Genomic DNA, 15520 nt, shown 5'->3' on the forward strand with positions numbered 1-15520 from the left:
GCCACACCTACCCCGCATTTCTTCTGTGCCGTAGCTCTGTTTTCGCTAGGTGCATGTGTACCTTTGTTCTTGTCGCAGCTGCGTGACGTCATTTGTGCATTCGTTCTCTCTGCATGAACGGCTGCTTCAGCTGACAAATTCATTTCTTTCAGCTGTTTCACTGACATTTCATCCACTCTGGCTATCTCAATAGCTTTCTCTAGAGTCAGATCTTTCCCAATATCAATGAGTTTCTCACGCACTTTGTCTGATTTTGTTCCGAACACTATTCTGTCTCTCACTACCTCATCTTCTTTGTCTCCGTACTCGCACTCTTTCACAAGCAATTTCAGTTCTGTTACAAACTGTTCACACGTTTCATCTGGTGCCTGTACCTTGCTGTGAAATTTGTACCTTGCAAAGATTGGCCTTTGATTTGGGCTGAACGTAGGCTTTGAAACCATCGTAGTAGGTCTGCAACTTTTTCTGCTGCTCATCACTCAATGTCCAGGTTGAGAAGATTTTTCTACCCTTCTCTCCAACCCATAACATTAGATAGGAACATTTTTCTTCTTCTGTCTTGGCTTTCAGTGGTCCCTTGAACATGAAAGACACGTGATCTTTGAAAGAATTCCATTCCCCCACTAGATCTCTTGCTCTCCCTGCAAATTTTATTTTTTTCCGCAACCCTCCAAAGCGCCACTAATAGTCAGAACGTTGACCCTGGGCGTTAAATGGAAGAAGAAGAATCTTGGACAGCTACCAGTTCCCTCCATAGTCTAATATTATGCTTGCGTGACTTATCTTTCAGTCCAAACGTTTTTGACAAACCCCACTTCTGACACCATGTTGTATTTGTAAGTTTTACGTACAGAGAGGCGGAGACATAGTGTTGGTTCGGCCATGCTTTATTATCAAGAACCACAATTCTTCCCATATTCATACGGAGTGCTGTCCCTTGGACCTTTAGCTTATTGACTCACTCTAATGGAGCTATCTCTAAATGGAACATGATATGCTTGCCTAGCAATATACATGACACCGTTGATCCTGAAGTTATTTTCCCCTTGATGATCATATCCTTGAGAAACTGAATGATCTTCTCAGCCACGCGCCATGTATCCGTCAGTCTATGATAAGGTGTGAATTGGCTCTTAGCATGTGTTTTTATGTCTAAACAGACGGGAAAACAGGACGGAAATCTGGAGGGCCATTACAGATGTTTCTCATGCGGATGCTGCTTGGCGAGCCTTTTCTAAACACAGACGGACAGGGCATCGATTTTGCAAGACCGCCTTGCAGGACCTGCTCTCAAATGCATTGTGAATGTACCAGCTCTCGTCTTTTCAATAGTGTTGTTGACGACTCTTTTAGAATTTTCCGGGAGTTTGTTGTCTATGACCAACATGTTTGCTACCCTGAGTATATCGTCACCTACAACAGATTGTAAGTGTTCAGTATGGTGGCGCAATACAGGGGGGGTGGAAACCTTCCAAAATGAAACAAAGTGATAGTTGGATTGGCAAATGAACTGTGAACTTCAACTAAATAGGCATATAAATCCAACTAACTTACCACTTAGAATACATGATCTTGAAAGTCAAGATTTAATGTTAAGATTAGATCAACTTAAAAAAAATAACTGGTTGTTTTTGTTGGTGAAAAAATCAAGTTGCAACCAACAATGCGTGTCGGCTGTTATTTACAATGAACTGTTCCTGTTGCTCAGTACGATTCATAGTTACCAAGTTCAGGATCGTACTGGCAAAATCTACAAACAGTAATGAATGAAGGGCGGGTCATTGAAAAAAACCACCAATCCTGAATGGAAATAAACAGTTCCAGGTATAGACATAGAACACTTTACTATTTCGAACAAGAAATGTATGTGTGCCTGTGGTGTAGATAACAACATTAAAGAACATACAACATGGCATGAGAAAAACATAAAGGATTTACATTTAACAACGACAATGATTTAACTATCTATGATTCCACACAGTTCATCTTTATTATTTGAAAGCTTTGTAATTCCGGGGAGTGATTTTGCTGCCGTCAGTTCTTTGGAAAAACAGTAGGTTCACATTGCTATGCATGCTGTCTCCCGTTTGTATATCGTTTCCTGGATTGATATCTGCGTTGAATTGACCCTTTGTACATAATACCTTTGTTGTGGATGCTTGGACATCAAATGATTGTACCTACTGGTTGCTGGACAACATCGGTGTAGAATTAACATTTCCCATTTTAATCCCAGGCATACGGACCGTTTCTGGCGATATTTTGAGTCAGTAAATACTTGGAAATCTCATTGGAGTGTATTCCCAATCAATACAGATTTAAAGGTGTTTATCGCATTTTTACTGATCACATGACAAACACAGCTGTTGTCATTGGTCAACTAGGAACTGTATATCAATTGATATCGCGCAGGAAGTTCCCAGTGAATTTGATATCGTGCAGGAAGTAGTTTATCAATTTTAATTTTGAAGAAAAAAATCTCACCTGAAGGAAACAAATGTCTCCCATTTTTTAAAATCATGAATTTATAAAAGAAAAGTAATTGCATCAGAAAGTTTAAGCTGTGCAATGAATAAAAAGAAACTTTTCCCTCCCAGCTTTAACAGAGAAGTAGTAGAAAAGAATGCTATAATTTTACCGACTGAGGTAAGTGGAACAGCCATAAACACAGCTGACCTTGAGAGTACCGGTACTCAGAACACTGTGAGATCTCTTGCAGTGTTTCAGCGCAAGATCGCTCACATAAAGGCAGGAAATGAGCAGCCGATTTAAACACAGTTTGCGATTGCATGAACCATTGTCCACTCTTCTTAGTCGTAGCCATACAAGATCAACCCCAAAAAACTCAGCATCTTTCACACAGTCACAGCGCTGTCGAAGGACGCCATTTTGGATGTGTCGTCTGCACTCAGCGGGACTGAGCTTCAACAACATTATTATGCAGTCCGTCGACACCGACAAATACCTGGAAGCTTTCTTGGGCACAGAAAATGAGCCGATACTGCCTGGCGCACTTCAGTTCCTGCCATCGTTCAGAATTGCCAAATCGCACAGTCAAAAAGTCTACGACTGATGAAGTAACTGGGACATTCTTCGCTGTTCCTTCCAACTCCACTGAACTTGTTAGCCTTTGTTTGTGATCTGTTTCGACCGTATATTTTTGTTCTTTTTTCATTTTAAATGCCTTATTTTGTCTGAGAAAAAGAAACAGTTACTGAAAAATAAAAGTAAGAGCAGCAAAGTTGCGAAAGCAGGAAAAGACAATCCAACATTTCCAACATTAGATACATGGCAGTAGCCTCCCTTGCGTTTGTCCGACTTCTTGAGACTCGGGTTAATGGTTCCTACTGTTCCGAAATCGAATGCGATAAAATCGTTATCGTTAGATTTGACTGTGATATCAACATTTATCAGTCTGAATGTCTCGAAAGGCTGAATCATATCAGATCTCGGCTCACGCCTCGATCTGATATGATTTCAGCTTTCTCGACATTCAGACTGATAAAGGTTGATATCACAGTCAAATCTAACGATAACTAATAGTGTTGTTTACTTCTTCAATGCAAAAGAAATCAACGTCTAATAGTATATAGTATGTTGATATTGTAATGGACTGTACCAGAAGTTCATTAAACTAGAAGTGCTCAACTATCATTACGATCAGTCGACACGCGGTGATACATATGATCGAATTTTATGAAATGGCTATACTTAAAATCATTTGTTCACTATAACACCTTATTTCGTTGCTGAAGGAACAAATTAAGACACCAAATGTTGTTTCATTAAAAACCCACTCGCATTTGCTTCTGCGTTTCTTTTTGAAACTTTTATTATTATTTTTATTGACTCATGCTTTTTACGTGTATCCATGCATTCACTGACCGGCACGGTTGGCCTAGTGGTAAGGCGTCCGCCCCGTGATCGGGAGGTCGTGGGTTCGAACCCCGGCCGAGCCATACCTAGGACTTTAAAATTGGCAATCTAGTGGCTGCTCCGCCTGGCGTCTGGCATTATGGGGTTAGTGCTAGGACTGGTTGGTCCGGTGTCAGAATAATGTGACTGGGTGAGACATGAAGCCTGTGCTGCGACTTCTGTCTTGTGTGTGACGCACGTTATATGTCAAAGCAGCACCGCCCTGATACGGCCCTTCGTGGTCGGCTGGGCGTTAGGCAAACAAACAAACAAACAAAAATGCATTCACTGTTTAATTATTTTATCTTGCCATTCGAACAAAATGCTGTTTGAGTCGAGTGTTTCCCCATTATACAAAGCGCTTAAATTACATTTTTGTCACCTGTTATTTTTGCTGGTTGAATGCTGTGGATATTTAAACTACTAAATTTCTGCCAATATTAAAGGTCCTTGTCTACATTTTAATACATAAATCGACATTTGATCATTAAAATGCCCCCTTCGATTAAGAAGGACGAAGCCAGGGTAGCCGTTTGAAAATTCATTATAGTATTTCAGCATAGTAGGATATCTTTATTTGGCACATGCCGATGGCAAAACTCCTCTCGAATACCGTGCGTTTTGTTGTTTAAAAGAAATCGTGGACAGCGCTCCAATACCCAGTGTCAAACTGTTGCTGAGATTGTGTGGGCGTGACTATCAGCATAGGCAAAGCACATGTTCTCAGCAAACAGAAAACAAAATATTGGAAGCGTGAGTCACGCTACCCAAAAATAAAAACTCATTTGTGATTATTTTTTCAACAATAGAAGTGAAATTAATGTTAAGATCATCAGCAGGTAAATCAATGACAGAAGATTTTACGGTCTCTTTACGTGTTAACTGGTTGATCACTTTCCAAATGGCTTTTGAGTTTTGTTTCGTATTTGATGCAGCGAGCTCACGGTGATATTTTCTGCGAGCAGCACGTTTCATGGACGTTACTTCGTTTTTCTGCTTTCTGTACTCTTCTTCTTTGCCATTACGTTTAAGAAAATCGCGGTGATTAATCGCACATTGAATGTCGTCTGTAAGCCATTTTGGTTTTGGGTGTTGCTGCACACGAGAGGTTCTGAATGGGGCATGTTTATCATATACTTTTATAAACAAGTTGTACCATAATTTAAGTGCTTCATCGGGGTCAGTATGATTATAAATTATAAAAAGATCTGTACAACTTAAATCTGAAAGGAATGATTCTTTATCAAGTTTTGAAAATAGACTATATGTTATGAATGTATGCTTTCGGTTGGGGATTCTAACCCCTTTTTTCAACCATGTGAGGCATACTGAAAAGTGATCACTACAACCAATACTTGGAACTGAGGTTTCAATAATGTTAGCATGGGTTGACACACAGATATGGTCTATAAGCATAGATGAGGTAGCTGTAACTCTTGTTGGAATCGTTACTAATTGTTGTACATTATGAAAGGATAACGTTTCCGTCCATCCAGCACTTGTTGGGTTTCAGAAGATCAAGATTAAAGAGAGAGAGAGAGAGAGAGAGAGAGAGAGAGAGAGAGAGAGAGAGAGAGAGAGAGAGATCAAATCAAATCAAATCAAATCAAATTTTATTTTACGAGGGTTGTGGCATAAGCAATATAAACGAGCTTCTTTTCAACCAGCCCTCGCCCAGAGAGGGACTATTCCAGAGAGAGAGAGGGAGAGAGATGCAGTGCCTTGGCATTGCATTTCTACTTAATTAATATGTAATTGCATATAAGTAAAACATTGTTTGTACCTTTTTTTAAGCTGAATGTTGTTAAAACTTGGAGAAAGACGAACATCCATTCGGTAGAATGTTCCGAATTGTAGATTGCTATCAATGTTTGTTTGTTTCTATTGTGGATTATTATTATCCTTGTGGAAAAGGAGAATACAGTTTAATATCTGTTTGTAATTATTTTAATTGGGATTTTCACATTGGGCATAAACTGGTGGAGCACATTTTTCTGCAACCTGAATTTAAAACATTTTTGCTTGGCAAATTGTTAAAGCCATAACTGTACATATACCCAACTCAGATAGTAATAGACCCGGTTGTTTCATGGATAACCTGGTGTTAGTGGTTCTTGGTTTGTACAAAAACAAATTGTTTACTGTCCCCTTTGCAGTTTCTGCTCCATAAAAATACAACCATTTTGCATCCGTTCTGCTATACCCCGTAATTTAGTATGTGTAGTAGCAGTCCAAACGTACAAAACGTTTGATTTTGTAGAGTACTTGTTTAATCACAATTACAAGAATTTTGTCAACTTTGTATTTATCTTGTACATAGATATACGAAAACTGACCCGCTCAATATATTCAGACTTATCTTTTTAATCAAAGTCACGTAACGTTCTACAAGAGTGATTTTCTACCTTGAATTGACATGTTTATTTGTATTTTTTGCAAGAAGTTTTTTTTTATTATTCATACTTAATACGTTCATTTACAGTAAACTACAAACAAACAAAACCCGGAAATATGTCTTATTGCGGATGTTATCCGCCCTGTTCCCAGGGATATCACTTACTTACTTCAATTCAATTCAATTCAATTCAATTCAATTCAATAACACTTTATTGTCTAAATGCAACAAACAGATTTTTTTCTCCTGGCTCGTGTACGAGATAACATCACATAAAAAACACTCTCAGAACATATAGCAAGGGCGGATCTGGGGGGGGGGGGGGTTACACGGGTTACGTAACCCCCCCACCCCCCAAAAAAGTTCAAACATACTTCAACAAAAAACATACATCAACAGGTTTCAGAGGTAATTTATTGGCTCAGGATGCACCAGATAGCTCTATTTTGCTTCTTTGGATAAAAAAAAATTCCGGGGGGGCATGCCCCCGGACCCCCCTAGAGGCTTAGGCGCCTTCGGCGCCGTCAACTTATCTTCAGTCATTTTGTAACCCCCCCCCCCTCCAAAGTGAATTGATCCGCCCTTGTATAGACACATAAAAGTACACAATAATACACACATAACCCAAACCACACATATCCATACCCGCACCCTCACATACACCATCGTACATACTCTATTTAATCCTTTATGATCATAAATACATTATGGTTAATATCATCGCTAGTCCACTTACTAACTTTTACTTTCTTATTTACACATTCACTTACTCACTCACTCACTAACTCTCTAACTGTTTTACTTACTTACTTATTTACTTACTTACTTACTTACTAAGTACTTACTTACTAGGCCCTTCTTACTTACTTGCATGATCCGCATGCAAAGTGCAACTTGTTCATTCCACCATGTATGTCCAATACAGGTCTTGGCTTGAATGATATACCTTGGTTTAGAATGTTTCCATGCGTTCTTCCGCAAACTAATGTCTGGCAGATGAAAATCACGAAGTGTGTATTTATATTGTTTTAAAATAAAAGCGTTCACAAACCTGTATATCTCTTTGTGAATCTTTACATTTTACCCCGCACTATTCCTCTGTGTGTGTGTTTGTGTTTGTGTTTGCCTGTATGTCTGTCTGTGTCTATCTGTGTGTTTTAAATCTTTGTCATTTCAGCTTAACGCGCACATTAAGGTTTACCCTACTTCAGTGATTCGATGTCATACTCGTCCTTAGTCTGTCCTTAGTCTGTCCTTAGTCTGCCCTTTGTCTGCCCTTAGTCTGCCCTTAGTCTATCCTTAGTCTGTCCTTAGTCTGCCCTTAGTCTGTCCTTAGTCTGTCCTTAGTCTGTCCTTAGTCTCTCTCTCTCTCTCTCTCTCTCTCTCTCTCTCACACACACAAACACACACAACACACACTCACACTCATACCTATTTTCACATGCAGCAAACACACATGCCATCCCAACAAACACAATGCGGTCCCCTAACAAATGCTGAAGTACATTTATTTGATAGAATCGACCACTTATGATTTCACTGTTCGTTCCTGGCCGGACTACATCCAAGGCAATGCTGAATTTAGCCCTGTGGCCTGGAGCTTCTACAATAAGAACGCTTCGCGTCTCGAAAACGGATGTTCGGTTTTTAAGAAAATCAGTCAGTCAGCCATGATGAGGAACCCAAAAAAGACAGTCCAGGGACCTCCTCTCAGATGAGTAGTCCCCCACCATTGCTCGTTCTACACCTTGTCACCCTTGTTGAGATGAAGTGTGGACAGGTAGCTGCCCTGGTCCAAGAATCCAGCCTGCCCAGTAAACAGTAAACACCTGCGCCGTGCATGCGCCTCATGGAACGTTGGTGCATGCGCCTCAGTCAATACTATGATCGTCCACTAGTCGACGCGGCGCATGCGTATATGGTGCGCCTGACCATCGCGTGACCATGCCTGGAGCAGGTGACATGTATGCTAGAAGTCGATTTTTTTGTTTGTTTATTTGTTGCTTAACGTCCAGCCGACTACGCAGAGCCATATCAGGACGAGGAAGGGGGGGATGAAGGGGGCCACTTGTCAAGCGATTCCTGTTTACAAATGCACTAACCCATTACTTGTGTCCCAGCAGGCTTTAGTAAAACTAAATTAATACCTACTGGAAGATTACCAGTTTCCAGTATGTTAAAATAGGCTTAACCTATCTACTGCTGGACTTACATCAGAACACTAACAGATTAAACTATACATGAATCGCGAGACAAGCGGCAAGAGAAGAGATTTTTGGAAAAAAATACAGGTGAATGAGCAAGAAGGCAGAAAAAAGAAAAGAATTCATGAAGAAAAAGAGAGCATGACAGGAAAGAGGAACCAAAAATCTACCTAACAGCAAACTAGAAAGCTCCTGCGGTTCCAAAAACAGGAGGGGCCTTTAATTTCATAACCGCAGTGCCCCACTGCGTTAGCTAGAAGTCGATGCAGCGCATCCCAAGTAATTCGAAGTATAAAACAAAATTCAAATTATGTAATCTAACTGGAAACACTGTTGAAAGACATATTGTAATATCTTACATGGCATTAAGAAATACACAATGACACATATGGTAAACATGTAATGAACATGGCAAGTAATTAACACCTTGTAACTACTATACAATTGATGATTTATATATACCACTCACTTGCTATTCGCCTAAATGCTTATGGTGTGCTGTGACACATGTAAGTAACCAAAAGAAAAAAGGACTTTACTTTGGCGAAAAGAGCATATGCTGACCTCTGACCCCGCCCATTTCTTCAGCTTGACTCTGCGCCAGCTCCTTGACAAACACGCCCCGCCATCCCTATGTGCAGTCTCTGAGCGACAGCCGGCTCCCTGGTTCTCTGAGGACATCACAGCCGCCAAGATCGAGAGACGGCGAGCGGAGCGTGCATGGCGACACTCTGGCCTGGAGGTTCATAAGCAGATTCTCAGGGATGCGGTGCTTCGAGTCACGCAAGCCATCACTGCTGCCAAGGTCGAGCACTTCCACGACCGCATCGTCAACGCCTCATCATCCAGGGAGCTGTTCTCCATCATGTCCTCTCTCCTGGGCTCCTCCCCCGCTGCCCCCTTACCCACTGCTCACCCACCACAGGATATCCCGGAGTTATTCTCGGAGTTCTTCAAGGACAAGATTGACAAGCTTCGGAAAACACTCGATCAGCAGCCCTTCGTCCCATCCCCACCCTCCCCTTCCTTCTCCGGCTCCCCCCTCACGTGCTTTCAGCCTGTCACTCAAAACCACGTCAAGCGACTCATCACCAAGACGGCCATCAAGACCTGCGAGCTAGACCCCCTGCCAGGCTTCCTCTTCACCAAGTGTCTGGACAAGCTCCTGCCGTCTATCACAGATATCATCAACATATCCCTGGCCACAGGCGTCGTTCCCGACTGCTTCAAGTCTGCCGTTGTCCGCCCACTCATCAAGAAGCCCGGCCTTGACGTCAACGAGTTGAAGAACTACCGTCCTGTGTCCAACCTGCCCTTCCTCTCCAAGCTTCTGGAGCGTATCATCCTGGAGCAGTTGAGCGCCCACCTGTCTCGGAACTCGCTGATGCCAGTGTACCAGTCAGCGTACCGCCCTCACCACAGCACCGAGACGGCGCTCCTGCGAATCACCACGGACCTCCTGAACGCAACAGATAGCGGTCTCGTCTCTGCCCTTGTGCTGCTGGACCTTTCCGCGGCCTTCGACACGATCGACCACCAGCTACTCGTCGATCGCCTCAGTTCCACGTTTGGCATTCACGACACCGCCCTCTCTTGGTTCAGGAACTACCTCCAGAACCGCTCTCAGACTGTCACCACTGATTCGTTCTCTTCTCAGCCTGTCCCTGTCCGCTTCGGCGTCCCACAAGGATCTGTCCTCGGCCCTGTCCTTTTCACCCTGTACACCCAACCCCTCTCCCTGGTCATTAAAACGCCACGGCCTGAACTACAACTCCTTTGCCGATGACACGCAGCTCCAGAACAGCGCCAAGCCGGAGGACGTTGACGATCTCCTTGGATCCATCTCCAGTTGTTTCACTGACATCAAGAACTGGATGACTGAGAACAAGTTGAAGCTGAACAGTGAGAAGACGGAGGCCCTTCTCGTTGGAACACGACAGAAGATTGCTTCCCTCACTGTGACCGACCTCCAGCTGGATGACGCGACTGTTCCATTCTCCCCTGCTGTCAAGAGCCTTGGCGTCTTTCTCGACTCCACTCTCTCCATGCAGACACACATCTCCTTCATCATCAAGACCTGCTTTTTCCACCTACGACGCATCGCCTCCATCCGTCGCTACCTCACCCACGACGCCTGTGTCAAGCTGGTTGTCTCCCTCATCTTCAGTCGTCTGGACTACTGCAACTCCCTTCTGGCTGGCCTCCCCGCCTCATCCATTCATGGCCTACAACGAGTCCAGAACGCCGCTGCCAGGCTGACGTTGAGGAAGACGAAGCGAGACCACATCACCCCCCTACTTCGCTCCTTACACTGGCTCCCTGTCAACACCCGAATCTCCTACAAACTGTCCACTCTGGTCTACAAGTGTCTTAACGACTCTGCTCCCGAGTACCTTCAATCCTCCCTGGACCTGTACACCCAGCCCTCCGACCGTCCCCTTCGTTCTGCTGCTGCTGACCCACTCCGCCTGCACATCCCTCGCTCGAAACTCGCATCTACTGGTCAGCGTGCATTCCCCTCCGCGGGCCCCTCCGTCTGGAACTCCCTGCCGCTTGAGCTTCGCCAGAACCCCTCTCTTGACGCGTTCAAGAGTAGGTTGAAGACTCAGTTCTTCCTGTACCTGGCTGCGACTTTCATGCTCGACGTGATGTGTTGTGCCCCAAAAGACATTCTTGTGCTGTGCTCTGTGAGAGGGATTTTCTTTGTGCTTAATATTATTTTGTTTGGACCTAGCTATTGAGGTGTACATTGTTGTTAAACAGTTGTTTGTTGTATGTTTACCAGGGTTTGCTAGTGTGTGATAGGGTTCGTGTCCGTCTGAAGATGTTAGTTTCTTTGTTAGTCCTGTGTTGACAACTCTTCGACAAGCGCTTAGAACTGTACCCACGGAATACGCGCTATATAAGCTTCATATTGATTGATTGATTGATTTTTGTACATAACTGCTATAACTGTATTTTTCCGAACACTTACATGTAAAAAACATACAGATATATCTTACCATTTCACTAAGACAGCCAAAATAACGGTCAAATTATTGACGATGATTAACGCACAATAAGGGGAGATCATGATGACGTACATGTCTATGGTTGCACAGTTGCCGCACCCGCATTTCGGAACTGCGCGGCGTCGGTATGGCGCATTGACAGTGGCGATGGTGTAACCTAGAATTTAAATGCACCGGCGCGTATAGTCTCCGCGGCGTATGTCCGCGCAGGTGGGATCGCCCAAGCGACGGTGAATGCATGCGCGGCGCACCATAAATGTTTACTGGGTGGCTGCTATGGCCATCCGCCAGGGTGTAGTCAACGGAAGCCCCGTTTTTCACCAGCCGTACCTCAATTCTAGTGTCATTATTGCCAAAAAGGACAGTTTCAATGTCTCCCCCAAAGCTCGTAGAAAACATCACATGACTCCAGCGACCAATCGCTACTAGTACTATGCAGTTTTAGTTGATTTTGGTAAGCCAGCAAAATCCCGCACGTGGAAACCCTGTACACAATATCACACCTCGCACCCAGCTCAGGCGTGGAGATAAACGAATTTCACGTGCTAAGCTCAGTCAGCACAAATCATTCAGTTGCGATAAGCACAGGCGCTTTGCATCGCAATTTCGGAAAGGCACCATACAGAGTGTTTCTTTCCCAATCAATGTCACCAAACCGTGACACTGTCAGGCTTTTACACACAGTACAAACACCCTTTCATTTAAACACACACCGCTTGAGAACATCCTAGGTGCCCTCCGTAAAGAGCGAACAATTTTCAAAGAATTTATTTTTGTGTGGTTTATCTTACCCCTGAGCCATCGTGAACCCGTGTGATGCAGTTTCCTTTTTATATTTAGTCAAGTTTTGACTAAATATTTTAACATCGAGGGGGAACATCGAAACGAGGGTCGTGGTGTATGTGCGTGTGTGTGTGTGTGTCTGTGTGTGTGTGTAGAGCGATTCAGACTAAACTACTGGACCGATCTTTATGAAATTTGACATGAGAGTTCCTGGGTATGAAATCCCCGAACGTTTTTTTCATTTTTTTGATAAATGTCTTTGATGACGTCATATCCGGCTTTTCGTGAAAGTTGAGGCGGCACTGTCACGCCCTCATTTTTCAACCAAATTGGTTGCAATTTTGGTCAAGTAATCTTCGACGAAGCCCGGGGTTCGGTATTGCATTTCAGCTTGGTGGCTTAAAAATTAATTAATGACTTTGGTCATTAAAAATCTGAAAATTGTAAAAAAAAATAAAAATTTATAAAACGATCCAAATTTACGTTTATCTTATTCTCCATCATTTGCTGATTCCAAAAACATATAAATATGTTATATTCGGATTAAAAACAAGCTCTGAAAATTAAATATATAAAAATTATTATCAAAATTTTTTTTTCGAAATCAATTTAAAAACACTTTCATCTTATTCCTTGTCGGTTCCTGATTCCAAAAACATATAGATATGATATGTTTGGATTAAAAACACGCTCACAAAGTTAAAACAAAGAGAGGTACAGAAAAGCGTGCTATCCTTCTTAGCGCAACTACTACCCCGCTCTTCTTGTCAATTTCACTGCCTTTGCCATGAGCGGTGGCCTGACCATGCTACGAGTAAAATGGCATTGCGTTTCATTCTGTGAGTTCGACAGCTACTTGACTAAATATTGTATTTTCGCCTTACGCGACTTGTTACATTTAGTCAAGTTTTGACTAAATGTTTTAACGTAGAGGGGGGAATCGAGACGAGGGTCGTGGTGTATGTGTGTGTGTCTGTGTGTCTGTGTGTCTGTGTGTGTGTGTGTGTGTGTGTGTGTAGAGCGATTCAGACTCAACTACTGGACCGATCTTTATGAAATTTGACATGAGAGTTCCTGGGTATGAAATCCCCGAACTTTTTTTTCATTTTTTTGATAAATGTCTTTGATGACGTCATATCCGGCTTTTCGTGAAAGTTGAGGCGGCACTGTCACGCCCTCATTTTTCAACCAAATTGGTTGAAATTTTGGTCAAGTAATCTTCGACGAAGCCCGGACTTCGGTATTGCATTTCAGCTTGGTGGCTTAAAAATTAATTAATGACTTTGGTCATTAAAAATCTGAAAATTGTAAAAAAAAAAAAAATTTATAAAACGATCCAAATTTACGTTTATCTTATTCTCCATCATTTGCTGATTCCAAAAACATATAAATATATTATATTCGGATTAAAAACAAGCTCTGAAAATTAAATATATAAAAATTATTATCAAAATTAAATTTTTGAAATCAATTTAAAAACACTTTCATCTTATTCCTTGTCGGCTCCTGATTCCAAAAACATATAGATATAATATGTTTGGATTAAAAACACGCTCAGAAAGTTAAAACGAAGAGAGGTACAGAAGAGCGTGCTATCCTTCTCAGCGCAACTACTCCCCCGCTCTTCTTGTCAATTTCACTGCCTTTGCCGTGAGCGGTGGACTGACGATGCTACGAGTATACGGTCTTGCTGCGTTGCATTGCGTTCAGTTTCATTCTGTGAGTTCGACAGCTACTTGACTAAATGTTGTATTTTCGCCTTACGCGACTTGTTACATTTAGTCAAGTTTTGACTAAATGTTTTAACATCGAGGGGGAATCGAAACGAGGGTCGTGGTGCATGTGCGTGTGTGTCTGTGTGTGTGTGTAGAGCGATTCAGACTAAACTACTGGACCGATCTTTATGAAATTTGACATGAGAGTTCCTGGGTATGAAATCCCCGAACGTTTTTTTCATTTTTTTGATAAATGTCTTTGATGACGTCATATCCGGCTTTTCGTGAAAGTTGAGGCGGCACTGTCACGCCCTCATTTTTCAACCAAATTGATTGAAATTTTGGTCAAGCAATCTTCGACGAAGCCCGGACTTCGGTATTGCATTTCAGCTTGGTGGCTTAAAAATTAATTAATGACTTTGGTCATTAAAAATCTGAAAATGGTAAAAAAAAAAAAGTATATAACGATCCAAATTTATGTTCATCTTATTTTGCATCATTTTCTGATTCCAAAAACATATAAATATGTTATATTTGGATTAAAAACAAGCTCTGAAAATTAAATATATAAAAATTATTATCAAAATTAAATTGTCGAAATCAATTTAAAAACACGTTCATCTTATTCCTTGTCGGTTCCTCATTCCAAAAACATATAGATATGATATGTTTGGATTAAAAACACGCTCAGAAAGTTAAAACAAAGAGAGGTACAGAAAAGCGTGCTATCCTTCTTAGCGCAACTACTACCCCGCTCTTCTTGTCAATTTCACTGCCTTTGCCATGAGCGGTGGACTGACGATGCTACGAGTATACGGTCTTGCTGAAAAATGGCATTGCGTTCAGTTTCATTCTGTGAGTTCGACAGCTACTTGACTAAATGTTGTATTTTCGCCTTACGCGACTTGTTTCACAATTTCAGTCAGTTTGTGATTTCAATGCGACTCGCTGTAAGCTTATCTGCAATAGCACGTTATTATGTACCTCTCAATCTATACGAAACAAACGGCTGTGATTCACAAGAACTCTAGCGATGGTTTTTGACTGTTCAGAGGAACTGGCGATAGGCATAAACCGTCGTCTGCTACGAGAACCACGACCTTGCGTGACCCTGCTTCCGGGCTTTTCTTTTTTCAAACTTTCAAAACATCGAATTGTACTGATCTTGTCTTGATAAAAAAAAGAATTCTTTTATGATTTAAGAATGTTTGTGTAACAAGCTGTCAATTTATTATTTAGATTTTAAAAGTTAGGTCTAGCGCCCAAACGCACCACGGTCCGATTTTGAGAGGAGACAATCCGCAAAATTAATTCTTTGAAAATTGCTCGCTCTTTACGTAGGGCACCTAGGATGTTCCCGTTCGGTGAGCGTTCAAATGGAAGGGTGTTTGTACTGTGTGTAAAAGCCTGACAGTATCTGTGATGGTTTACGGGAGGCGTACTGTGCCTTTAACTTTAAGACCAATACGTTGACTTTTTTCTTTCTTTTTTTAATTC

At 42.0% G+C, this 15520-nt stretch overlaps 1 protein-coding gene across 1 annotated transcript; it reads left to right on the forward strand.

Moving 5' to 3' along the window:
* Nucleotides 1-9070: 9070 nt before the first annotated feature.
* On the forward strand, nucleotides 9071-9548 carry LOC138954498 (uncharacterized; the record flags this gene model as incomplete). The annotated part of the gene is made up of 1 exon (XM_070326329.1): nucleotides 9071-9548. A coding segment is annotated over exon 1 (478 nt), but the record flags the coding sequence as incomplete, so codon positions are not given.
* Nucleotides 9549-15520: the final 5972 nt, after the last annotated feature.

This window comes from Littorina saxatilis, unplaced genomic scaffold, assembly GCF_037325665.1.
Source record: "Littorina saxatilis isolate snail1 unplaced genomic scaffold, US_GU_Lsax_2.0 scaffold_677, whole genome shotgun sequence".
Lineage (NCBI taxonomy): Eukaryota > Metazoa > Mollusca > Gastropoda > Littorinimorpha > Littorinidae > Littorina > Littorina saxatilis.